The following is a 26,048-nucleotide window of genomic DNA, read 5'->3' as shown; positions in this document are numbered from 1 at the left end:
GGCGGGGGCTGGGCACGGCGCGGCGCGGCTCGGGGCGCTGCGGACGCCGCTGCCGTGAGTGCGGGCCGGGGCGGCGCGGGAGAGGGAGCAGGAGCAGGAGCAGGAGAAGGGCCGGCAGCGCCGCGGCCGTGCGCCGCCCGGTCTCCTCGGGGGGCCGCCGGGGCGAGCGGCGCGGCCCCGGCGGGCGCCGCCGCCTCGTCCGCCTGCCCCGGCCTGCGGGGAGGCAGCGGCGTGGCTGCCCCGCGGGCAGCACCCAGCCGCGCGTCCCCCGCCGGAGCTGCCGTTCCGCGGCTCCTGGCGGCGGCTCCGCGGGGACTGAGTCCGCTGCAGTCACCGGCGTTGGGAGCGGCGCGGTCTGCGGCTCCTCGCGAGGGCTTCGGGGCGCCCCCGCGCGTGTCCGTGGCGCGGGCCGGCGTGGGGAGCGGCTTCGGCGTGGGGAGCGGCTTCGCCGTGGGCCCGGGCCGAGGCCCAGGCTGGAGCTGCGGTGGGGTGCGGTGTCCTCGAGCAAAGGAATCGGCTCGCTCAGACTTTCCTGCGAGTGGAGAGGGGGGAAAAACACAACCAGCCCCCCGAACCAAAGCAGTTTGCGGCACTGAAAGCCCGCAAGTCCGAGCGTGTCCCTGATAACCGGCCAACTTCTCGATTTACGTTTGCGCGATAACGCGTCTGAAGAGCCTTTCGTTATAATGTAAGGTTGCTTGTTCACGTAGCCATATACGGTTATAGCCGTTTTTGTAATTTGATTTAAATTGTGCCAAAAATACCATGCTATTTCTGGGCACAAGGCTCCAAACTGGCAGGCTCAATCTTCTGGGGAGGATTTTATTCTTATTTAAGTTAAGTTTTCCTGTGTTAAATGCTAAATGTCTTTTTTTCAAAAGCTATTCAGTCTTATTCTGTCATTGCCTTTCCTATAACTTTACTGTTTTCCTGGTGCTGATTTCATTTTTGGATAGGAAGATGTTTGTGAATATCAATATGGGAACGAATTATCCTTTTAGTCTTTTAATACATGCTAAAAGGTTACACTTACTGCTTTAAATAATGATTTAATTAAATTTGTTCCTAACTGAATAGTCATTAAAATGAAATCAAGATGACAGATGCCCTTGTGAAGAAGGGTTAACCAATGTTTCTAAGTTAGTATCTGAACATGGAAGGACTCTTCAGTTTGCAACTGTTATTGCTCTCAAAAACTAAATATTTTGACTGGAATTAGTGAGCACAGGGAGCATCGTTAATCTCTGCAGATGTAGCACCATTATTAGCATCACACTAACCTCTGGGGCACAGAGTTATTTTCAATTTCCATACATAAGGTGGATCTTGTATCAAATACTGGCCCCACAGTGCAGCTGCTGAGCAGTGTTGTGCTGTTTGTCAGGTACCAGCCTGCCTTAAATTTCTGGTAAGTATATGAGGGAGAGAGATCTCCTGGCTCTGGTCGAGGAGCGAGAGAGAGCACCCTGTTGCTTTAGACTTATATATATTTTTTTTCTTTGGTAAAATAATTTTAAGGATCCAGGGAGGTAGGCAGTTTGCTGAATTTATGATGTGTGTTCTGTTTGCCTAAAGAATCATTATGCAGCTGTGGCAAAATTGCTTTTAATGATGATTATATTTTCTTCTGCTTTGTATTCTCTGCAATCTAGACATCGTTAATTCAGGCTGTGAATTTTACAGCTGGATAAGAGCTTCAAGGCATATTATTACATGGATGTGGTCAGTTATGCTGTCTTCCTAGAGTCATATTGAAGGGAGAAATTCCACTCTCGCTGTGGAATATCACACTTTTTATTTCTTTTTTCTTGTCTTAGATCAGGTCTTGAAGTGTAGGGTGAAGGTTTCTCTTCACGGTGCATGGACGGAAAGCCAATGCGCAGGTAAGACATGAAAATAAAAACTTTTTCTTATCCGAGTGTGATAAATCATATGACTTTATTTCATAAGTACTTAGACCATAATTTATTTTTATTATTTTTATTAGGATCTCTCTAGGAAAACTAGAATATAAAGCATTTATCTTTATTCCTTAGTTCTGTGTATTTAGTTTTAAGTACTTAAAAGACCAGATGTCTTTAAACGAATATGCTGTTAGGGAAAGAGAGTACTGCAGAGAAGTTGTCCTTTTTTTTTCTTTTTTTTTTCTTTTCTCCCTCCCCCTCCCCCCAGTTCACTATCATATTTAAAATTCAATTTTTAATCACTTATGTGTTCTGACTCTGTGAAATAAACTGCCTAGGAATAAATTTAAACTTGATTTCTGAGTATTTTAGGATATTTTACCCTAACTAAGAGTTTTGCTCCTGTGATGGGATGGAGTCTCGGATGAAGAAGGGGCTTCCTCTCCTAATTACAGATGTCAGCTGCTTCAATTCTAATGAGCTGAGGATGTGGCTGAAGTTTAATTCAGGGGAATTCTTGCTCTTGTTATGTCAAAAACTTTCTGTTCTATAGAGGGGGGAAAAAAAAAAAAGATTGTCACAGTAAATCAGGATGGTGACAAGCTGGCAAACAGGATTATCTGCTAGTTCTAGTTGCTTTTTGCTGTCAATTGCCTATCCCAAGGCAAAACTTAACAGCAAACATATTTTTGCATCTTGAAATGGTGAATGGAAGCAAAGTTTCCCGCAAGTTTTGCACCACCAAATGAAGTAAAGAGAATTTGTGCAAATCACCTAGTCTGTCTATACCCTTTAGGATGTTCAAAGTGGGGAAACTATTAAAAGCATACAGCATACAGTTTGCTTTATTAAAAGCAAATATTAATGCAAGAAAAGACAAGGAATTTTACCATATGGGAATATGTAGAGAGATTCTAGCTACAGCATTTGCAGAAATGATTGGTCTGAGTTCTGTACTGTAGCAGGAGGCAAGGAATAAATAGTCAGTTAAACCCTTGTAGAATGACACTATGTTGTTAAATTAAACAAACCCTTCAAGCACAACAGAAAAGACTGTTTGTGCCATTGCTTCAGTTAAGCTAATGAATAAACCGTGGGACGTGACACGGGCATCACTGGCTCTATGTATTGTTCAATATTTTGCCAAGATAAGGACAATGAGGAGCTGCATGAGACTTTTTAAAATGAGTTCCTTTTTCTCCAGAACAGATTAAGTAGCAGACAAGATCTCTTCAATTTCAGTCTTTTACAACTGAGACTGTTTAAATCTTCTTAACCAAAGTAGGGCCATGTTTTTGCAGGTTCTTATGTTGTACTCCATTTATCAAAATGTTTCCCAAAGTGACATCAAATTGGTGACTACCTTGCTGTGTGTTCTCATTTTCTCTCTTTTATTTTTGTGTTCCCAATGGAAAAATTGAGGTTCTAAGTTATTATTTTTTTATTTGTCTGCTGTTTTCCACATGTGACATTGAGGCAGAGGATGAACGCGCCAAAGTTTATAGTTCGTAGGTCTTCTGTGGGTTTGTTCTATGGCTTCAGACTTGCCATCCCAGAGATTCTGTCTGCCACTCAGACTGGGGTAGTTTTGGTGATGGACAACAGGACTGGGCTGAAGAAACGGAGGCTGACTGTTGTGGCTCTGACCCTGGAGTTTCAGGCAATTTTCTTAATTTTTAAAATTTGTGTCATGGATGCAGACCAGATCTTTCAGTATCTTTTTGTTTTCCCTCCCTCTATGGCAAGCCAGTGTAGAGCATGGATTAACAGGTTTGATAGGCTTACAGGAACTTTATTTTTTTGGACTAGCCCTTCAGCTGAGCTTTGTGCCTAGGTGTGTGGTCGTGCTGGAGTCTAGCCTGACACAGAGATCTATAGTGGGCTGTGGATCTTCAGATCTTGAATACGCCTGTGTGTTGAAAGGGCCTCTGTGTGGATTGTTAAAATTCCCATTTGTTATTCTACTGCTTATTTTAGCAAAAAATGATAAAAGTTTTCTGACTGGATTTCAGGCTCACGGATCTTCTGGGAGCTGGGAGGGTGCTTTCTTGTATCCTTTTACTCAGGTCTCTGCAGCAACATAATACCAGGTGTGAGAGCCCTGTCAGCTGCCACAAAATGAGCAGGCTCAGGTTTATTCAGTACTGTATTAGTAAATATGGGGAGCTGGTGTACAGTACTTGGAAGATGGGAAGTGCAGTTTGAACAAAAAAGGAATTGCAGCTGTTCCTATCAAGATTACAGTAGAGAAAATGCAATGAAGTTCAAACAGGTTTTGTCTTGCCTTGGAAATGAAGTGATAGTTGGGGCAGGCTGTTCTTTCTCACTGTCAGGGAGCAGCGAGAGCAGGCTGCTTTGCAGAGGGAGGTGACCTGGAAGCCAGAAGTGACAGCAAGGCAGGCAGGGACCTCATCGACAAAGGGTGCAGTCCCACGGTACCCAAGCAGGGAGGGCAGAGCAGATCGGATGGCGGTAACGAGGGTCAGCCAAGAGTCCCATGATTGTTGGCAAGTCTGTAGTGGGCTGAGTGCAGGGCTGAGGTCAAGCCAGGAAGCCAAGTCAGCAGGTCAGGATCAGAGAGGTACGTGGCCAGGCACAGGCATGCTTATAACATAATTCTGGTAAGGACGTGGGCTTGAGCATAAACGTAGCTCCCAAGCAAAGTGGGGAGGCCCCTGACTACGTTTCTCCCAGCTCTTTCTCTCCCACCGCTTTCCCCAGCACTCTGGTCCCTGGTTACAGCAGCACCGTATCGGAACTGACCTCGCACACGGACAGCCAAACCCCGCTGATGGGCGAGAGACTGCAGAGCCCAAGGGTGCTCTTGAGCCCTCACGCTCGCTCAGGAAGTTAACTAGCTGCATGGACGTAGCTCTTCCCAAGATGAACTGCAAAAGTTTTGGGAAGTTTGTTGGAAGACCGCAGTAATGACTTCATCTTTTTGCAGATGGACATTGACATTCTTGGTGAAATTGAGAGTTCTCTGGATCTGGTCAGTGAAAAATCAAACTAAATGTAAATAGGAACATATTATTAATATATATGATTAAATAGGATCATTACAGTTCTCATTTTCGGTAATGTAAAATGGTATTGCAGTTAGGTTTGTCTGCTTGCTTACCTAACTCAACCGCGTTGAGGAGGTACATCTAAACCTTGCTGTTTAGGTAAGAAAAGAAATACGTGGTTTTTTTTTTTTTTTTTTTTTTTTACACTAATGATTAGAACTTTAGCTAACTAATTTCTAGAGTTTTGGTTGCCACAATTGAGCATTTCCCCTTAATGGGTAGTGTTTTGTACCTTAATTGGTAGTGGTTTGTGGTCACTTTTGTTGCTTGAGGCAGCACCTTTGGCTGAGGCAAATCTAAAGGTCTTTGTGTTCTAGCATTCTGTGACGAGTTTAGGAAATGCTTTCTTGGTGTATGCATTAAATTCCAAGCTAGGCACTGACAGAAATCACAAGTGGTTTGATTCATTATCTTAATTTGCTACTAAAATCCTTTGCTACTGGAATCCGCTAGAGCAATGTATGATTTTGTTTTCAGCCTGTGACTTGTTCTTATCACAGGCCTTGGATCTGCCTAATGTTTTCTGCTAAACTATGTTAAAGCTTACTTGTACTCTCGCACTAAAACATACATAACCCCCCCCAAAATGCTGGTATCTCTGACCTGAAAGTTAAAGAACTATAAGACAGTATCAAGGAGCATTTCTCTTAGATATCTAGTCTTAGATTTTTTTTTTTGAACTTTTTAAGAAGCTACTCTGTGCTGTTGTAAGGATGGATGTCTTGTAAATGCCTGCGCTAATGAATAAAGTTCTGAAAACTGGCATAGCTGAATAAAATGGAGGCAGAGCAGCCTATTTATTTAGCTGACTTAGTGTTGCAGGCTGCCTGTGTTCCCGTTTGTACTTTTCAGCAGTGTGCTGCAAAAACTGATCCTTTGTCAGCTCCTTCTTAATCCCATTGTATCTGCAGATTTCCTCAGCCCTGCATTTTGATGGAAGCTAATCCCAGAATATCTGCATAGCTGAGTGTGAATCTTTTATCCTTGCATACATGTTTCCTCTCTGATCCTCAACTCTCTTTTTAATCACCCTGAGTATTCAGGAGCAGCTCTTAGCTTTGTGGCGGGGGGGGAAGGCAGCTAGCCTAGCATGTGAGAATCAAGTGCTGCCTTCTGTCTTTCACACCTCTAAGCTACTGAGTCATCGTTTCATTCTCTATGCATATATATGCATAATGCACACATAATGCAGTTAAATTATTATCCTCGTGGAGATGCATGCCATCAGACAGTGTCCTTTTAATTCGCACTTCTGTGCCTCTGTATAGCAGCAACCCACAGTGCTTAACATCAGCATCTGGTTTGATCCAGGATGGAAATTCCCAAACCCATTGATCGCTAGCTTCTGCATTACCCAGAGATAAGTTATGGGTGAATCAGGAGTGCTAATTTGATTATTATTTTTTCCCATCCATTCGATTTTCTTTAATCATTAATCAGCACTTTCTTTCCTTGAGGAAGGATACCAGCATTTTTTTTTTTTTGGTTTATGTATGTTTTAGTGTGAGAGTACAAAGTTAAGCTCTTACATACTTTAGCAGAAAACATTAGGTGCCAGTGTAGGCACTCAGATGAGTGATGATGGGAACAATGCAGGAATGCCTACGGTTCTTACTAATGAGACTCCTTTTCAGTTAATTTAAAGATGTGTTCAACGGACTCTAATTTGGGGAGAAAATCCTGTTTTGTCCTAGCTAGGAAAGGATTAGGTAGGAAAGGACTAGGATTTCTACTGCCCAAATCCAGCCAAGTAATCACATGTCCTAAAGACAGTCTACCACTTAGCTCTCAATGTCAGGCATGACTTCTGGATGGTGGAGTAGACAAGGTACACCATATTACTTGTGGGGGAATAGTGTTAACCTAATCTGTTTTGTAGGCAGAATCTGTGGCACTCCAAAGAGCTCTTGAGCTGCTTTAGGGCTGTTTTTAGGGGGTCTTTTATGTTTGAGGAAAGCCTAGTATGTCTTTAGGGATCCTGCTTTCCAAAAAGAGGTCCTGTAGTGGAAATAGACCCTCCTTTGTGAGCTGTATTTGCGTGAAATGTTTTTTTTTGTTGTTTGAAGGATGCCTATGCCCTGCTTTGAAGGTGCTTTGACAGAGGGCCTGGTCAAGACGGAATTATAGTAGCACGTGTCTTACTCATGGTTAATTTTTTCTTAGGGGTTTGACATAGATTTTGTTGTGCTTTGGGGGTTTCAAGCTCTTTGGCTTGCTTAGCAAGAGCTAGACTTTGTACAAGGGGATTTTGTCACCACATTTTGAGTCCCTTTCCCCATCTCTTGGTAGAGGGATTAAATTACCCTCTGGCCTAAGCTGCTAAGAAATATGAAAGTAAACCAGTTAGGCAGGTAGGTAAATCTTTAGCCAAGATTTCTTGGGCTTTTGTAGGGGTACCATTGAACTTAGTTTGCATGCGCTACTGTGAGGAGAGTTTACCCACATTGTTTGTGAGGAATTTAGCACACCTTGGAAAATGACTGTCAAGCCTCACAAGGTGGATTTGGGTTGTGAAGGAAAAGTGGGCATAGGAGAGGAGTGTGAGAGGCTGTATAACAGCAAAAGGATTTGTCAGGGGTGTCAAAAAAGAGAACAGCGACAGATATAAAAAGGACAGAGTAGGGATAAAAAACAAGGTATTTAAGGTACAGAGGCGGAACAGGAGCAAGCAGCAAAACCCAGAGGGGAGACCCAGCTGGATCTGTGTAGCCAAGATATGAGGAAAAGGTAATGGTCTGAAACATCTGAATTTGATGATCAAGGACAGGGTGTGGGGGGAATGGGAAAACAGTCTAAGATGCAAGTGAATAATTTGAACTGCTGCAAAGAGACCAGTTTCCTTGTGGTTAGAAGGTGCATTTGACATAATAATGAGAGGAAAGGATGTGAGTTATTTTTTAATTCTTTCCTTCAAGCATGCTGCAAAATGCATTGAGCAGTGGCAAAGTGAAGTTGGATTTCTTTTTAACTCTTAATATGGGCAAAGCGAGGTACTAACAGCTCATAAAGACCAGTGGATCAAAAAAGCTGGAAATGGATAAGATGTATTGAGTCTTTCAGTGTGTCTCCAAGGGCCAGTGCATTCACTGGATAATTCATAACCATCAATATTCTGATACTTTGCTCTGTGTACTCTAATTGCCCTAAATGATGGTTTTCCTTTGGAGTGGGAAGAGGCAAGAGTTCCTTATTTTTTCATTATTTTCATAGTAATTGAAATCTCATTGGTGCTGATGCATCTTTTTAATAATTGTGCATATGATATGTGCCAAAAATTCAAATATGCTCCAACCATCCAAAATGGCATCTCAATTAAGTGTGTGCTGATATCTACAAACTCAGTCCGATTGCTGAAAGTAGAACTAGATTTAATTCTTTTTATTTAGTACTGAGCTCAGTCATAACGTGGCAGTGAAGCCTGGGATGTAGGCAGACGTCTTTGCAAAGTGAGGTCTGAGCTGTGGTGTCTTGGTTCATCCCCACGTTGTTGGGGTGATGAGAATGCTGTATTGCTGCAGAAGGACTTGGGGCAGTACTGCGTGCCCTCTCGTTCTCTCATGTTAGTAGCATACAGAGAGCAGAGCGTGATCTCTCATCATTATGTTAGCGTGGTGCTGCTGTGCAGAGGATGATTTGCACTTAAGCTGTGGCAGGGCTGACGTCCGCTCAGGAGTGTGAGGGCATAAAAGAAAGGTTCCTGAAGTCTTAAAGGAGGACAGCAAGGAGCTGCAACATTGCACATGGAGCTGGGAGTGCAGTACTTTTTCTCTACTCTGTATTGGAAACCTAGTTCACATATCCCCAAATGGGTCCTCATTTCTAAAGTTATCTTATTTATTTTTTTCCTTTTGTGGTATGCTGACAGTTGCAAATACTTTGATTGTTTTGACTTTTTCCTGGTTGGTCTAATAATCCTGATTGCATTCTGCAGTTCTTAGTCTGTCACTCTTGGGAAAGATTAAACTTCTTTTGAAACCTGTTGGGGAAAGTGGATTGTGTCAAAAGTGTCCATAACTCAAAATAACTGAAGAGGTAATGATTAAATGGAGATCCGTGAACCTGAAAGATATTTGTGATAGGCTGCAGGGCACTTTGTTACTGAAGTCTGCATGGCAGTTTGCCATGTTCAGATATCACTGTGATAAGTGGCCCTATCAAAAAGGTAGGTGGAAGAACAGAGAAGTTTGGTTAAAGCATATAACTGGAATTCTTTACAGTGGAAATCCATCTCTGGCTCTGTCAAAGAAAACTCGTATGACACTGGGCAAGTCAGTTCATCATCTCTGCTTTGAGTCACTACCTATGAAATGAGGATAATGTTTCTCTACCTCACAAGGCTGTAATGAGGTTCAGTTAATAAATATGTATGTGTACTTGGGTATTACAGCAGTGTGTCATAGAAAGCATATAAAAATAGATATAAATATAAGCCTGTTTCAAATTGGCATTTGTTTATTTCTAAGGACACTTTGGTTTGAGACGGATTCCTTTTTCATGTGATCACGTGTGTTTATTTCCGCATTCTAGCTTGGGCTGGGGTCACTGCTGTCTCTGCGTTCATAGCTGGCACGAGTCGTAGAGCTGTAGCTGGTGTTTAGTGATAAATGAGTTGATGATGGTCCTGTCTCATGGCTTGCTCCGTTGCAGGTGTACTAGTACTCGACCAGGAGAGACCGGAATGGACGTGACGAGCCGTTGCACACTTGGAGATCCTAACAAACTGCCAGAAGGGGTGCCACAGCCTGCTCGCATGCCCTACATCTCTGACAAGCACCCTCGACAAACTTTGGAAGTCATCAATCTTCTGCGGAAGCACCGGGAGTTGTGCGATGTGGTGCTAGTCGTTGGCGCTAAGAAGATCTACGCCCACAGGGTGATTCTGTCAGCCTGCAGTCCTTACTTCCGAGCCATGTTCACCGGGGAGCTGGCAGAGAGTCGGCAGACAGAAGTAGTGATCAGAGACATTGACGAAAGGGCCATGGAACTGCTGATTGACTTTGCGTACACCTCTCAGATCACTGTAGAAGAGGGAAATGTCCAGACCTTACTGCCAGCTGCTTGCCTTCTCCAGCTGGCTGAGATCCAGGAGGCCTGCTGCGAGTTCCTTAAAAGACAATTGGACCCTTCCAATTGCCTGGGCATCCGAGCTTTTGCTGACACTCACTCGTGCCGAGAACTGCTGAGGATTGCCGACAAGTTCACGCAACATAACTTTCAGGAGGTAAGATGCTAGTGTACTGGAATCATGGTGAAAAACTTGTGAATGTGCCCTGTGAGAGCCTTGGCCAACTCCTGTTTTGTGTTTCTTTCCAAATCCTGCCTTTCCCCCTGCTACATATCCTAATATCGATGGGTGCTAACTGTAAGTTGGGGAAGAGAGAGAAGACGTACTTGAAGGACTGTGCTGCACTGGTATTTTGTATGTGATCTGTAGCATTTCTTCTGTTAGAGTTCTGCTGTGAGTGCCCTGTGGAAGGCAGGGCCACAGGCACTAGTTGGTGTTTGGTGTTGTGTGTGGCATGGTTGCGCAATGGTGTGACGTTCCACTCTTCGTTCAGGATTCTATGTGATTGGAGGGAAGAGGAGTATTAAAAACATACTATCAATTAAAAAATGAACAAAAAAATTGGGGTTGCGTTTAGGTACTGGAAACGTGGGTGTATGGAGGAGAATACAGCAGTTTCAGTGGAGTCTTCAACTCCCTTTGCTGAAGCAGAACCAAGCTTTTGCATTTATTATTCAGCAGAATTCATTTGAAAGTAATTCAAGTGTGTAGTTTCATAGCTCACCCAAGTCTCTTTCACTTTCTCAATTCTTCCTTGAAGATTTCTTGGGGAAAAAAAATAGCCAGCTACAAATTCAGGGAAGAATCAGCATAATAGTGTGGAATTCTGTGAACAATACTCAGATGATAAAAGAGGTTTTTACTTACTCATTGCACCAAGCTGCGGAAAAGAGACCAACATCTGAAAATGGTGTCATTCCTGAGCCCTGGTTGAAAGGGCAAGAACATATGTATGTTTTGGAAACAGCTGCTTTCTAGAAGGAGCGCTCTAAGCATGAAGGTCTGTTCCCCTGGTAGAGAGATTTGTGTCTTACCTTCCCTAGACTCTGCACTTTTCTACCCTTGGAACAGGTAGGCTGCTGCAAAGAAAACTCTTCTTTCTACCTGCTTACAGGTCCTTTCCAAAGGGAATAACTCCAGAATCAACTTTTGATGCTAATTTAGTTTCCTCAAAGAAGTGGCAGCATGTAAGTGCTGTGATTGATTGCAGCTTGCACACTTTGATTTTTTTTTTTCTTCTGGGAAACAGACTAGAATTGTATTAATTTCAGTCAGGTAGCACTTAATAAAATCATGAGCATGAGCAAACACAATTGAACTTGACTGTTGGATGCACTGAAGACAATACTTGATATATAATTGAAGACACATGACATCAGCATACTCTTAAATTTGCAGTAAATATGGCTTTCCTAACCATAAAGACTAGAAAAAAATGACTTTGCTATTTAAGATGAGAGCTTGTTTTTTGTAGAACTTGGTGATTTCCCAAAAGCCCTACATTCAAGCCCTACATTTTAGCTGGCCATTTCATGTGCTCTGTGCTTGCTCTGCATTTCTTTTCTTCTGCAGTTTTTTTTGGGAGCAGGATGGTAACCAGATGGTTGTTTATTTTCAGTGCTTGGTGGTTTTAATGGTTAGAGCTATGTTCTTCTCATTATTACATGAGTAGGGCATACTTACAAGCCTCTAAATAACTTTTTTTTTACAGCACAACAATTTTGTATTTAAATGTTTTAGCATTAATACATGCAACTGGAATCTGACACTGTTAAGAGCTGCTTGCTATGGGGTTCTTTTCTCTTGCAGTCTGTCAAAGGCAGCTTCCTGTCTTCCTTATCCCTGGGAAAGCCCATGCAGGCAAAAGTTTTGGGCTCTAGAAAACACTCTTCCCCTCAGAGATGGTACAGATTATAATTTACTTAACTAAATTGTTGCATCCAGAAAGCAATTGGTTAGATTAGAACGCTACCTACTTGGCCTGTGCGGGTGGTATTTAGCTGTCCCCTTCAGTGTCCCAAGAGTTTAGCTGCTCTTCACCCCTAATGATGTCTACTTTCCCTTCCCTTATTTCTCTGCAGACAGTGGTAATGGTGCAGCTGGTTGGGATCGCTGCCTCTGCTGCCACTGTAGTTTTCATCTGGAGAGTGGACTGGCGATCCCTTCTGGAAGCCAATGACTTGACTGCTTCATCCTCCTCCATGTGGAGGTTGAAAACTGATACAAAACGTTCCCTCCTCTGCAGAGGCTGTATGGGCATGCTTCCTCCAAGCTGGCCAAAAGGGAAACATGAGAACATGAGATGGGAATCTCCTGGATGGCAACGTAAAACATTAAGCGCTAGGCACTAGGCCAATCCATGCAGTTACTTTGAATGCAGTCTGAATTGCTTCATGTCCTCTGCTGTGTTAACCTCTAGTTCTATTAATTTTTATGTGTATTGCTGCATTACATCATTAACTTCTTGGTAAAATGTTTCTCCAAGTTTTCCATTCCCCTCAGTTTAATGTGTTGCCTAAAACCCCTAGTGAATCTGGTGCACGCAATGCGAAATGGTTCTGTTAACAACTCCGCTGTACAAAAACAGCCTTCATATTTTTTGTTCGATCTCTTGACATCTGTATGAAGGGAAAAAATATACATAGAGATAAACAACTTGCACTTTGTTTCAATAGACAAAAATTGTAGTCCATATTGTATTCTTTGACATTTATTCTGTCTGTATGTAAATGCAGTAGTGAACATAATACTGTGATTTTTTCTGATTTTGTTCAGTACAAAAGAGAAAATGATGCCCATCTGATTTTTGTTTAGTGCTGTAAGCTTCTAGCAAGCAAGTAGTCAGACCATTAATATTAGTCAGATAATTTTTAGTGTCCTGATAATTAAGCCAAAAAAAAGACTGAACACTTTAAATATTTATTTTACTGTGTAAACTAACAAGTTGCATAGCAGCAATGACTGGGTTTGCAGAAGTGCTAGCAGTATTTTGAGGTCTGTGAGGTATGAGAGTGTTTTGTGAGGGTGGAAGGAAGAGTTTGGATGACCGTCCTTGGCTCGTAAATGTTATGTCCTGAGCCTCTATTTTCAGACTCTGAGGCTGCATTTACAAATTGTCAAGGTAAGATTTAGGCACAAGCTAGTCTTTGTGAAAGAGAGGGAGACTGTGCAAAAATGCTGACATGGGTCTTTGTGGCCAGCCCAGTTTTTGCTGTAAGGCTGAAGAAGTGTGTGAGCTAACTTTGTTGTGACTCTTGCTGCTCCCTGAAAGCCCGTAGGATCCCGGAACAAAGTCTGGTAACTGACCTTGTTGTCGCTTGTGTTTCTTTTTAGCAATATCTGCTGTTGTCAGCAGCTTGGCTATTTTTTCCATATTCATTCAGTGTTCTTGAATCAGTTCTTTAAGTAATTAAAAGAACCACGCAGCTGATTCCTGTTGAGATGATAGTATTAAAGAGAATGGATTTCTCTTTTTGTTTATGCTGCATACCCTAAAATAGGTCATAGAATTGTAATGTGGTCGCAAATGAAGGGAAAGGCCAGTATTCAGGTTTTTTCTGTCACTGAGCCTGTCCAAGATTCCAGGCTGCAGACCGGGAATGCTTGCGGGCAGGCTGAGCTGGCAATCAGCAGTCAAACCGCTTCTGCGGCGCTCTCAAATTCGTGCGTCCTTCCCGTCTGCCGGCGGCGTGGGCATGAGGCAGGGCTGCGTGGGCATGAGGCAGGGCTGCGTGGGCATGAGGCAGGGCTGCGTGGGCATGAGGCAGGGCGGCGTGGGCATGAGGCAGGGCGGCGTGGGCATGAGGCAGGGCTGCGTGGGCATGAGGCAGGGCTGCGCGTTAGCTCTGCAGCCGCTCGGAGCAGCCTCCGGGCTGCGGGCTGACTCACGGGCGCGGCGCGGCGCGGCGTGTGAGCGTAGCGCCCTCTAGTGGCAGCTCAGGCCTCCTGGGGAACTTGGGCGCTATCTTGGGTACTGAAGGAATTAACGTGTTCGCAGATTGTCAGCGGCTTGAATTTCACAAGAGACCAGTCCTCGGGGCCTTAGGAGGCTCCGAGTCCCTCTTAAGTGCATTTGGACTCGCGCAAACTCTCCGTATATATTTAGAGCAAATGAAGGAGAGACAGGATCAAATGAGTCCATCTCCTTGTCCTGAAATATTGGCTGTTCTGCTGCAAATCAGCATTCAGGAAGATTTTTCCATGTTCTCTACGATGCCTCTGGTAACTTGTTTCTAAGACTGTTATTTTTGTGCTCTATTTTGGATTCATTGTGAATAAAGCCTCTCTATTCTGATACTGCTTTTCTGTCAAATATTTACCAGCTGCCTAACGTTTTTATTTCTGCTTAAGTATTACACATGGCAAATGAGGAGGCTGGTTTTAAGTAAGGGCTTTATTTTTCTTAAATTCTGAAACCTGATCAGTGCATTATGTGGCTTAACCCTTCAAAAACAATCTACAGAACTTTTATATAAAAATTCCCTTTCACTTGCATCACCATCTAAAGGTGTCTTTTGCTTTGTTGGAGACTGCATTCTGCTCTGTGCAGAGAACCCTTCACTCGGGTTGGTGTCAAAAACAGTGGAAGTTATTTGGCACTTTGCTGGATCCATCCATTGGGCTCTAACTCAAGTGAGCTGTCTCTCCTTTAGCCTTGCATTGAAGTGCAGGAGTGGCAAATGGTTCTGGTGCTTTGACCACTGACCTTATGTTTTTCTTTATTCCTTTCTGTTTAACCAGGTAATGGAGAGCGAGGAGTTTATGCTGCTTCCTGCCAATCAGCTCATAGACATTATATCCAGTGATGAGTTAAACGTTCGCAGTGAAGAGCAGGTTTTCAATGCAGTGATGGCCTGGGTGAAATACAGCATTCAGGAGAGAAGACCCCAGCTGCCACAGGTAATCTGGAGCATAGTAACATGTGAGGCTGCTTTATCCAGGGGAGGACAAATGAGGGCTGAAATCATGGTGCCACAGCAGTGTCACAGTTCTGAATGTATGTGATGCCACAGTAATTCTCTCTGATTTCCATATGGGTTGGAAGACTTTCATTTTCCCCTTCATCTAGGCTGAAAGTAGCAGTGGCCAGACACTTCGGTAGGGGCTTTATTGAATTGTTTCCAGGTAGGACTTGCCAAACAAGATGGTTCCAGCAGTCAATCCAGACAAACCTGCCTGGGTTGCTTAGGGTACTGTACAAAAAACATAGTGGAATTGAGAAAAAGCTTGTCTTCATTGGAGGTATATTTTTAGCCTTTGCTGGTTGATTTATGCCTCAGCCCTCATGATCTTATACTGGAGCTTGTCAGAATGTTTTTGTTGAAATACGATGTTTTGTCTAAAGCCAAAGCATTTCAGAAAGATGTATCTATTCTGACAAAGCTGTCAGCCAAAAAAGCTTCTAAAGTCTCAGGCTTTCTGATCAAAGGAGGTGAGAGACTGTCTGCCTCGGCTTTTCTGCTTTGGAAATAGATGTTAAGCACAACTTTATTTAATGGAAAGCTTTTGAAAATTGTTAAAAAGGAATTGTTTTCCTCAAGCTAGCTTGTTAATACTCATACAGCTCTGCCTTTTGTAGGCCCCTCTGTGTATAGCCGGTTACGTCTCTAAAGTCTAAGCCTTTGTGAAAGAGCTGTTATTTGTTATCATTCATTTATTATACAGTACCACTTACATTTAAGACAGCTGGCCACCTCTTAATTGATGATAAACTTCTAACTAAGCTAGTGTTTCAGACAAATGTGTTGGCATCTGCAGTTTTGTAAAGGTTTTCAATTGATAGCCTGTTTTCAGTGAATTGTCCCATTTAAAAGACTGACAGGCTGTTGGCTATCTGCATTGACGTACTAGACAACTAGAATGGCAGTTTGGATATGTAAATGATCATGTTGTTTGTTTGCCAGAAGAATTGCTGTTTATCAAAACTTGCTAGCCAATAACTAAATAGCCGATAATAACTTATTTCTGTTCGGCTTCTCCCTATATCTGAGGGGGTTTGTGTTTTTTCTACAGTGATGCTTTTTTTTTGGTGTGTTGTAGGTCCTGCAGCATGTCCGTCTGCCACTGCTGAGTCCCAAATTCCTTGTGGGTACGGTGGGCTCTGATCCACTTATTAAGAGCGATGAAGAATGCCGGTAAATCTCCTCACTGACTTACAGAATGGGATTTCATTGTATGTGGGTGCCTTATTTGTACCTGTTCTCTGAAATTGTGTTGATTTGCCAGTGGTAAATGGGCATTACTTCACAATTTCCTCTTTGCAGTTGGGAGGAGATGAGATGCAAGAAAATGTTTTCTATTTGCATAATAATCAGTATGCCCTAGAGGAAGTTCTTTTTTTGTTCTTTCAAGTTTTCAGTGAAATAGCAAACTTTGAGTATACGGTTTGACTTTCAGGAGAATATCCTTCAGTGGATTGTTTTCCATTTCACCTTTTTTGTTTCTGTAGTCATGGCCGTTCAGTACACCTCACTACTTGCGTGGCATTTGTGATCTTGTCATGGCTTAAAGTAATGTTTCTGTATCTGAAACATCTTGCCTTTAATAAGTGAAAGAGTACTCTGGGACTGGAGTCTGCTATTTCCCACAATGCTAGTGCAGGAAAGCTGTAATTTCCTTCCCTCATGGTGTAAGTCTTGCCTTTCTGGTTCTGCACAGTTCTGTTATCTATAAAGCACTCAATTTTTGTTGTGCTTACTGTAAAATTGTTCAGTGGATAGACTCAGCTGTTCTCTTTCTGAATAAGAGTTTACGTTGGAGGAATTCCACATTTGTAGAGGGAAGGAGGACTCTTTTCTTTTTTGTTTTATTCAAGGGTTTGGAATATTAGGATTAGTCCAGGTGACAAGTCATGAACGGATGGACAGTGTGAGCTGGCCAAAGCTGATGGAGAAAATATTCATCAGAAGGGTACTATCTCCATCTATTGGTCATGTGTGTGTATTATGTATTTGTGTGCTTTTCAATTCCTTTTTTGTTCCTAGGCAAAACCATTGACTGTTAAGTTTTAGCTTGAGGCAGACTGGGTTTTTCTTTTCTGCATTGTAAGCCTGACAAATCTCTCATCATGGTCTTTCTATCAATCTTTATTACTAGTAATGTCTAATATTAACACTGGCCAAATATTGATACTGGTCTACCACTGTGTTGCTGTAAACAACTGATGAATACTTGTCAGTGTACGTTTTAACTACAGCTATTCATGCACTTATGTAGTTTATGAATAACTGAAGTGCATGACTAGTGCTGGGTGCTCTTACCATCAGTTTTGATTTGTATCTTCTCTTGAGACTGCTATTGTGTGAACATCTGGAATTAATATTTTCCTGTCTTGCACAGGGACCTAGTGGATGAAGCTAAAAACTATCTGCTGTTGCCCCAAGAGCGGCCACTGATGCAAGGACCAAGAACTAGACCACGCAAACCCATCCGCTGTGGAGAAGTGCTCTTTGCAGGTGTGTATAGCTCTTGCTGGCTTAGGTCAGGAGATTTAAGTCTATGGGTTTTCTGGTTATAGTGCTTCTGTAAGACCAGACTTTGCAACTTCTTCTTTCTGAAGTGACATGTGCATTAATATTTGGTGGTTTGAGCTAACTTGCACTTTCTTATTTATGTGATCTCTTTGGTGCTGAGTGCCACAGCACTTTTTATAGACTAGTACTTCCAAACTCATGTTAGTCCTTTTGAAAATCGCACTCTGTCTTCTAATGGTGGTCCTCAGGATGAGTGACTCTGAGAGGTGGGCCTCCTGGGTTAAGGCTGACAAAGTCCAGAGGAATTATTTAGAGTAGACATACGCGCAGTATGTGAACGTGATGCATTATCATGACACTGTTTCTTGTGTTTGGTTCCTGCAGTGGGGGGCTGGTGTAGCGGGGATGCAATTTCCAGTGTGGAGCGCTATGATCCTCAAGCCAATGAGTGGCGGATGGTGGCTTCCATGAGCAAAAGACGCTGTGGTGTTGGAGTCAGTGTTCTGGATGACCTCCTCTATGCTGTGGGAGGCCATGATGGTTCCTCTTATCTTAACAGTGTAGAAAGGTAGGTCTCCATAGGGCTGATGCTCCGAGTGTTAACTCTGAGTATTTAAACCTGGTGTAACCTCTTAAAAATGGATCCATTTTGCTAGCTGTGGTGATGTTTTGCTGAAAACACAAAATTTATATTACTGCTATCTACATTTCCTCCTCCCTTGCCTACCACTTCAATATTGTATTGCTGTACTGCTAAACTAGGACTTCAGGCATACCAGCTTGTGTCATGTTATCCTCAGCTTAATGAGCCAAGACGTAATCTTTGGTATAGGGAAGGAATATGTAAGAGGTAGGTTTCACTGTAAGTGATGGGAGGAGTGATGGTCTCTGTTAACCTTCTTTTGAAATTGTTGGTTCGTTCTTAGCATTGCTGAGGAAGGTGAGGTTACGGCATGTATTACTTAATGTTGAGAGAAACATTCAGGCGTTTTGTTGTGGAATGGTGACTAGAGAATTAAGGAACCTTGTAAATACTTTTACAGAAGAAGGAAAATAGGTCAGATTTAGACCTCTGAAAGATGTTAAGTTGAACAAGCTTTGTTAAATTTCCTGGTTCTGGGAGCTACATATTGCCAGTCCCCATGCCTTTGAGCCATGTTACTCGAGCACTCGTGGTGCTCTAAACCTCGGTCCTCTAACAAATCCAACAGCTGTACAATATATCTCCTTCCTTCCCGAGCCTCCCATTCTTTCCACATATCTTCTTACACACTCCCAGCTTCCCAGATCAGGACCCCAGCCTTACATCCCCCATGTCCTGCACGTTTTTCTACTGCACGCCATACTTCCTAGTCTCTGGGTTCCCAAGCCAATCCAGTTCCCTCATCCTTGTCTAGAAGCACAGGTCCTAGTGCTGTCTGAGTTCTTGTGCGGGCTGCAGAGAACATGCAGCAGAATAGCTCTTGGCGCTGCAGTTTGCACAGAGGCAAGTTACCACATGTCAGCCAGGCCCTGGTAACCTGCTCTCTTGTGAACCTGTGGCTTTGATCTTCAATTTGAATCATTTCAAACTGCAGTTTGAACATCCCTGGAATAACAGGTATTGGATGCATTACATCACCTGAGGCCTTTCATCCAACTTCCTTATAAATAGCTGAGTTGCAGTTCAAGCTCAAGATAGGCAAGTTCCACTGCCCCAGTAGTTCCCAAGCACGGGAGAGTCTGAAACTTCCTGAGACCAGCAACTTGTGCTGTTTGATGTTTTTTTCTAGATATGATCCGAAGACCAATCAGTGGAGCAGCGATGTGGCCCCCACCAGCACCTGCAGGACCAGTGTTGGAGTTGCAGTTCTTGGGGGCTATCTCTATGCTGTGGGTGGCCAAGATGGTGTCTCCTGTCTCAACATTGTGGAAAGGTATCTTAAAAAAAAGAAATGATGGGGCACAGGGAGAAGAGGGTCTCTTAGTAAGGTGAAGATGAGCTTTAGAGGAGGAGGTAAATGCTGTACAGATTTCATGGGGATTTTTGTTTGGAGACAAATAAGGGCAGTCTGCCTGTCCCTTTGTGAAGATGTCTATGCCTTATTGAGTATTGGTGTTTATTCTTTTGCCAGGTACGATCCGAAAGAAAACAAGTGGACTCGAGTGGCTTCCATGAGCACCAGGCGCCTGGGAGTGGCAGTGGCTGTGTTAGGGGGCTTCCTCTATGCAGTGGGAGGCTCTGATGGAACTTCTCCTCTCAATACTGGTATACCTTTTGCTGTCCCTCACTGCAGTCATACTTGTCATGGTCTCGTTTTTTTCTGTCCATGGTGTCCCTGGATGGCGGTTGAATATTTTAGTGATCAGTTTGCTATGTGTTTCCTTCCTTTGAACATAATTTTGCTATGCAGTAATTCAGTCTAGGTTTCTAAGTCCTTATTACCTGGTTGTATATGTCTTTCCCCCCCCTGCCCCCCCCCCCCAAAGAAGCTGCATCTGGCAGTGTGTCCTGAAGCCAATACTTTATTCATTTGCTGAACAGCTGCAAGTGCATCTTTTTCCTGCAATAGCCCTTTATTGCTATAGGAAGGAGGATGCCATAGGTCACACTACTGCACGATGAAAATGCAGATCAGTTTGTAGCATTGGCCGGCTCATTCTTGAGTGAAGCTGCATTATGTGATTTTTGACTATGTAGCATTCCAGGGATTGGAGACAGGAGAGAGAACAGCCAGCCTTTTATAGAAGGAGAGCGTTAGAGTGGGTGATTACAAATTGGTACATCGTATTTTTAGTGTGTGGGAATTGCAGTGTCTTGCAGGTTGAGCAATGCTTTGGATGCAAGTTCAAAAGTGCTAACTCCCACTCTCCACCAACCCTGTTGTCCAAAGATGTGTCATTTCCTCTGCAGTGGAACGCTACAATCCTCAGGAGAACCGCTGGCATACGATTGCACCCATGGGGACGAGGAGGAAGCACCTGGGCTGTGCAGTATACCAAGACATGATCTATGCTGTGGGAGGCAGAGATGACACAACAGAGCTCAGTAGTGCAGAGAGGTACAATCCCCGAACCAACCAGTGGTCTCCTGTTGTGGCCATGACGTCCCGCCGGAGTGGAGTGAGTTTGACTTGGTTTGCCTGCTTATGCCATGCCTAACCACGTAGTGAGAGCACTGGGTAGACTGTCATCTTGAGATGTCTCTCTTGCTTCCTCCATAACTTCACCCCTCCTCTACAAGGGAAATATTTGTAAAAAAGGCAAAACTCTTCAGCAAAACTAGAGGATGAAATAGTAGTGGTGTTGTACCATGGACAGTCAACTGTTTAATATGTCAGAGGATGTATTAAGTATCCAGTAATCCAGTAATTTTTGAGGGTCTTTTTAAAATAATTTTGGTCCCTTGTACTGAGGGACTGAAATGGAGCTACTTAGGCCTGAAACGGAGGAGTTCCTTCATTTTTCACTTGGTGAAGTAGCCATACTTAGTGTGGGGGAACTATTAGAGAATAGTATCAAAATTAGCACCTGGGTCTTATCCTGTAACGCACTTTGGATGACTCAGAAAATGAACGTACCTGCTTGCACAGAAGAAAGAGTTCAGAAACTGGGCAATTACTTGTTTAGATACAAACTTCTAGTTAAGTCTTTTTCATTGCCGTGTGTGATATGCGTGGGAACAGTTTCCAGGCTTTTACCTAGAGTGTTGCCTCTCTTCACAGTATCATGTGGGTATGGGGAATGACAGCTAATCCTCCTGCTTTCTGCTGACATGTGAACAGAAGATTAACATAGTGTTTTAAGTAGTCATAGTGTTTGGGCAGATGCAAATGTTATGAATATTTATCATTGGATAGTGGATTATATAGTAAAGAGTGGCTTAATTCTGTCTGCTAGTATTTCAGTGTCTGAGGCAAGCATGAATCATAACTTGAGCAAGTACTGTTTTGGGGGGCAGGGAACATACACTTATTTTCCTCCTCAAAGCATGTAGTACATAGTTCCTTTGTAGTTGCTGATCAGGTGTTCACTTTTCGTGAGCTTCTATATTTGCTTTTTGTAGAATTTGCTAAATAGATGCATCTTTTTCTGCAGGCCTTCTGAGTTCTCTTTAACTTCCTCAAAGCCCAAACAAAGACCCTTTTACATAGTGTTCTTGCCTTATTTTCTGTGCTGTGTCAGGGTATTTTCACTGGACGTGATCTTCCTAGACAACAGGACAACTTGAGATTTCAGTAACTTTGTGCATCTGTAGAAAGACGTAATTGGAAACAAGGCCAGGGTGCTTATAGATGGTTCAGGTTCCAGCCCTAGAGGAGCAGGCCAGGGGGTTACATATGGTTCTCCTTCGGTTTAAGCAAGTGTTCCAGGCTGTAGGCTGGTAGATACTATGGTGTGTGTGTCGTATTTTGTCAAGAAATTCCATGCAGGGTATAATAAGCCTTGACTGATAAAGGTTTAGGCTCTGATGTATCTGTATGTATTCAAGTAGTTCTAGTTCTTGTAGCTGGTAAAGGGAGCCCTCTGCTTTTTCTCTAAAAGATTCTCTATTTTGTGATCTGTATCTAACTTTTAATTTGCTATTGTTTTAAATGCAGTGTTTGGATTATGTGGCATCCTGTGCCAGTATGTTCTAGTTAAATGTGTTATAGGCTACTTTGTTTATCCTTTTTCTTCCCCCAAAACCTCTACTGCAGGCTGTGCCTTTCCCCAAACCTAATTATTGAATACCTTTCTATTAATATTTCCATTTTAACCCTTGTTTTCAGGATATGTGGTAAAGCATGCCAGCTAAATAAGTACTATCTGTGATGGTTGCTTTCCAGGTTGGCCTCGCAGTGGTGAATGGACAGCTAATGGCAGTGGGGGGTTTTGATGGCACAACGTACTTGAAGACCATTGAGGTGTTTGATCCAGATGCTAACACATGGAGGTAACCTTAAGCTTGAATAAGTGAAATAGTCAAATAACAGCTTCCAGCTGTAGCTGCTTCAGTCCAACCAGTGGCTGGAGCTGTTCCAGCCAAATTAGAAATGTGACATGCGACATCATGCGGAGCTTGGGTGCAGTAGCCAGCATAACAGTTATGCTGTGGCTTGTTGGCTTACATGAAAGTACATGGAAGAGAATCACGTTCTGAAAAACTGGGAAGTGGTTAACTTCCTTCATCTCCCCACACCTCATTATTCCTGAAGTGTAGTTCAGGGCTGAGAAATAACTACGTAAAAGGGATACTTGCTGTTCACAGCATTTCACTGAATATTGCTCTTGTGTTAGGCTTGTATCTCTGAATCAGTGGTGCTTGGCTACAAACCCCCTCCCTAACAAGATAGCTTTTCCATATAATCATGGATAGAAATCAAACACTTTAATATCCCAATACACCATCTAGGTATGGCATCCCCACATCCATGACTATTGGAGTAATGGGCAGTTGAGAAACACTGTCTTGCAGATTTCAGCTTGAATTCTAGCCATCAACTCCATTTTAAGTAAAACAGAAATGGATTTTTCCATAGTGTTTTTTTTTTTTTCCCCCCCTATCTGAGGATATCGACAGATTTAACCAACATTTGGGAAATAAAGTCTCATTGCATCTTTTGCAGGTAGGAAAATGCTGCGTAGATAGGTTACTGAGAGTTGGAGAAAATAAATGACTTGGCAAGTTTGCTGGGTAACAAGCAAAAGACAATACTAAAATCTAATTTGTTTCTAAGTGCTGCTTTTGAACTTAAAAAAAAACGAGCCACACTGAAACAGATCTGCCCCTTCTGTTTATTTTGGACTGAGTCTGCTCTTGCTTCCCAATAAAAATAAGCTTGCCCTTAGCAGAAGGAGCTCACAGTCATGGTGTAGAATTCAGCCTACTCATTTTTGGCTTTCAAGCTGAGGCTCTGATTTCCAAATCTTTCTGGAGGAGCTGAAACAGAACAGTTTGAGCCTATGGTGTTCTTCACCTTTATATCTGCAAAACAGCCATTAGAAGAATTTTATTTAATTTATAAACTGAGGTGATAGGAAATTCCCAATTGGGAAGAACTTGCCTCTCGTTTCTGCCAGCAGACTGTAGAGGCACAGAGAGGAATATGCAGCTGAAATGAGTAGGATACTGGAGCCCACAGGGATTAGATTTCCATAGGAAATGCAGGCACTGTTTCAGTAACATATTTTGGAGAAACAGATGGTGCTTGGGATGTGTTACATCTTGGTGAGATCAGCTGAATGTAGGGTATTAGAAATGTAAAAGAAATTAATTGAATTGGAAGTAGCAAACCTGTCCTTGCTCCTGTGTTACCCAAAAAGTAGCCCAGGGTAAGCTACAACCGACAAAGATCCTTTCTATCTTGCATGTAACCAGACAGAAAGTAAACGATTACTTAAGAAACAGAGAACAGCTGAGCATCAAAACAAGAAGCAATTCCTGTTTTTCTAGAGAAAGATATGAGCAAATATATTAGAGTTACCTTGGAAGTTTGTACGCAGACTGCTGCCCTGCTTAGTCATTGTGAGCCACTTTAACCGAAGGCTAACCATGCTTACAAGGGCTGGTTCGCTCTTTCCCAGAGTAGTTCCATGAAAGAGCTGAAGCAGTGTGACCGCTGGAGCCTTGTCTTTGCAGGTTGTACGGTGGAATGAACTATCGGCGGCTGGGAGGAGGCGTAGGTGTTATCAAGATGACACACTGCGAATCCCATATATGGTAAGCATCAAGAGGGAGGGAGATCCCTTGGTTCTCATTCCTAGAAAAACTGAAGAGACTTCTTGACACTGGACCTCTTTGCAGCTCTAGTACAAATGGTCTAGATCCAATGTAACTCTTTGCCGGTGACTCTTTCTATCAAATTATAAAAGTGACTTCTGTGAGTGTGCGCCCAATGGAAGACCATGTTGTCAGACTCCAGGGAACCACTGGACAAAAGTAGAAGTGTTGCTTATGTCCTTATTTTTTCTAAATAGTCTGCGTTTTTGAATAAACCAAACTGTAAAAGTCGTTATAGTGTAAACAATGCCGATGTAGGGACTACAAGCTATACTGGGAGTCTGGCAAGAGGAGGGTTTCCCTGATTTCCCTCCTCCTGCGAGCAGTAGACATGGCAGGCGTGCAGTGGGCGAAAGAGGAAAGTGATACAGAAAACATTGCTTTTGCCTTATTTACAGAGAGCTTCAAAAAAGTACTTGACCTGCAAGGTGCCACCTTTGCACAGAAGCTTGTCTGTGCACAGAGTATATTTATTTTTTCATTTAATTTGTATCATGTATTTTCTTTGTATCACTCACAATGATAATTCCAGCTTTTTTATATGCATATATATGTGTGCATATATATATTTTATATATGTGTATGTGCATGTGTATGTGCGATTTGAATTTTGACAAGCTGATGGTTAGGGCAGGGCTATGTCCTGCAAGATATTGTGGTTCCAACCCTTGTGGTATGTATTAGGATCTCTTAGAGTACAGGAGAGCTATGAAGATGGGTGCCCCGAGTATCTTAGTCTTGCTGGAGGCAAGAAGTAGAACTGGAACTCTCATCTATCGACTGAATCAGTGAAGTGCCCAAAAAGAGGGTGAGAGTGAAAAGGATTTTAAATGATGCCTTTTTACTGTACAGTGTATGGTACAAAAGTTCAGCTTTTGTCTCTCCCCTCCCCTGTATATGAACCTAAAACTAGTTATTGCTCACTTATAAAATCCTTTTCTCACACTGCCTGTGGGATATCAGTTCTTGTCTGAAGCTGGTATGCAGGTACCATTTGTTAATTCCGACTAGCCTAGATAAATGCTCACTTCTCAGGTTCTTGCTATAATGGCAGACCCACAGTCAGCTCCTGCTGCAAAATGCTTAGACCAGCGTCCTCTTAGCTGCCCTCCCGCCTCTTGTCTGCGTCTTTAGAATTCCTGTTGTAAAACACTGACCATGATGAGATGGTGCCCATCCTTTTAATGATTTTTATGCACTTTGCCTGTGTTTGTTTTAGAGCAGGGAAAGGTATGAGGCTCATTAAAGAGACTTTGGAGGGGAGGGACTGTTCACTGGCACTGTAACTGTTATGTTTCAGTGAGTGCAGAGGCACCTGGGGCTGGGGGGGCGGAAGGAGCAACTCTGCTCTAGACTCAAGGGTTCTGACGTGTTTGCCTGTACTGAAACTTCCACCCACTACAAAACAATGACCTGTTGCACCTGATATAACTTTGGACCTTACTAAATCTGATTTTTAAAGAGAAAGAGGACTGTAAATTCTTGAGATGAAGGAGGCAGTGCTGACATCTTAAGTTCTTTAACGTCATGGTTTGATTCATGTAACTCGGCATTTTAATGTGCTTGAATATAGTAAAAATTACACTACAGTAATAAATGGGTCATTCAAACTTTTTTAAAGGCCCCTCTTTTCCCCTAAAGGTTGGTATTCTTGTGTTTACATATGAAGATCATTTGCACCTTTACAAGGAAAAACAAGTATTCTGTAAACAAATGTTTACATGTATCATTTATGCTTTTTTCTAGCATGAGTAACTTGTATAAATAGTGCTATCTTAATAAATTTCTTCTATGCTG

At 42.8% G+C, this 26,048-nt stretch overlaps 1 protein-coding gene across 4 annotated transcripts; it reads left to right on the top strand.

Moving 5' to 3' along the window:
* On the top strand, nucleotides 1-26,048 carry KLHL20 (kelch like family member 20). Of its 4 annotated transcripts, none has more exons than XM_067300624.1 (12): nucleotides 1-54; nucleotides 1,818-1,883; nucleotides 9,620-10,193; nucleotides 14,778-14,936; nucleotides 16,077-16,171; nucleotides 17,376-17,491; nucleotides 17,894-18,077; nucleotides 19,282-19,425; nucleotides 19,624-19,757; nucleotides 20,403-20,611; nucleotides 22,318-22,424; nucleotides 24,111-26,048. In XM_067300624.1, the coding sequence occupies exons 2-12, from the start codon at nucleotides 1,861-1,863 to the stop codon at nucleotides 24,193-24,195; spliced, it is 1,830 nt and encodes a 609-aa protein (XP_067156725.1). In that variant the 5' UTR covers nucleotides 1-54; nucleotides 1,818-1,860; the 3' UTR covers nucleotides 24,196-26,048. The 4 variants fall into 4 exon arrangements, 3 of the variants coding, with proteins under 3 accessions (XP_067156725.1, XP_067156726.1, XP_013809669.1); XM_013954215.2 differs by lacking the exon at nucleotides 1-54 and adding an exon at nucleotides 524-688; XR_010884830.1 differs by lacking the exon at nucleotides 20,403-20,611 and having other exon boundaries at nucleotides 24,111-24,193.

This window comes from Apteryx mantelli, chromosome 8 (assembly GCF_036417845.1).
Source record: "Apteryx mantelli isolate bAptMan1 chromosome 8, bAptMan1.hap1, whole genome shotgun sequence".
NCBI lineage: Eukaryota > Metazoa > Chordata > Aves > Apterygiformes > Apterygidae > Apteryx > Apteryx mantelli.
This window is presented reverse-complemented; position numbering and strand designations above follow the sequence as displayed.

Bases quoted from the DNA above. Each gene is read 5' to 3' on its own strand.
- KLHL20 (XM_067300624.1), top strand. From the start codon at position 1,861: ATGGACGGAAAGCCAATGCGCAG. The intron at 16,172-17,375 runs GTAAATCTCCTC...TGTCTTGCACAG, and splicing joins AAGAGCGATGAAGAATGCCG to GGACCTAGTGGATGAAGCTA. The intron at 17,492-17,893 runs GTGTGTATAGCT...TGGTTCCTGCAG, and splicing joins TGGAGAAGTGCTCTTTGCAG to TGGGGGGCTGGTGTAGCGGG.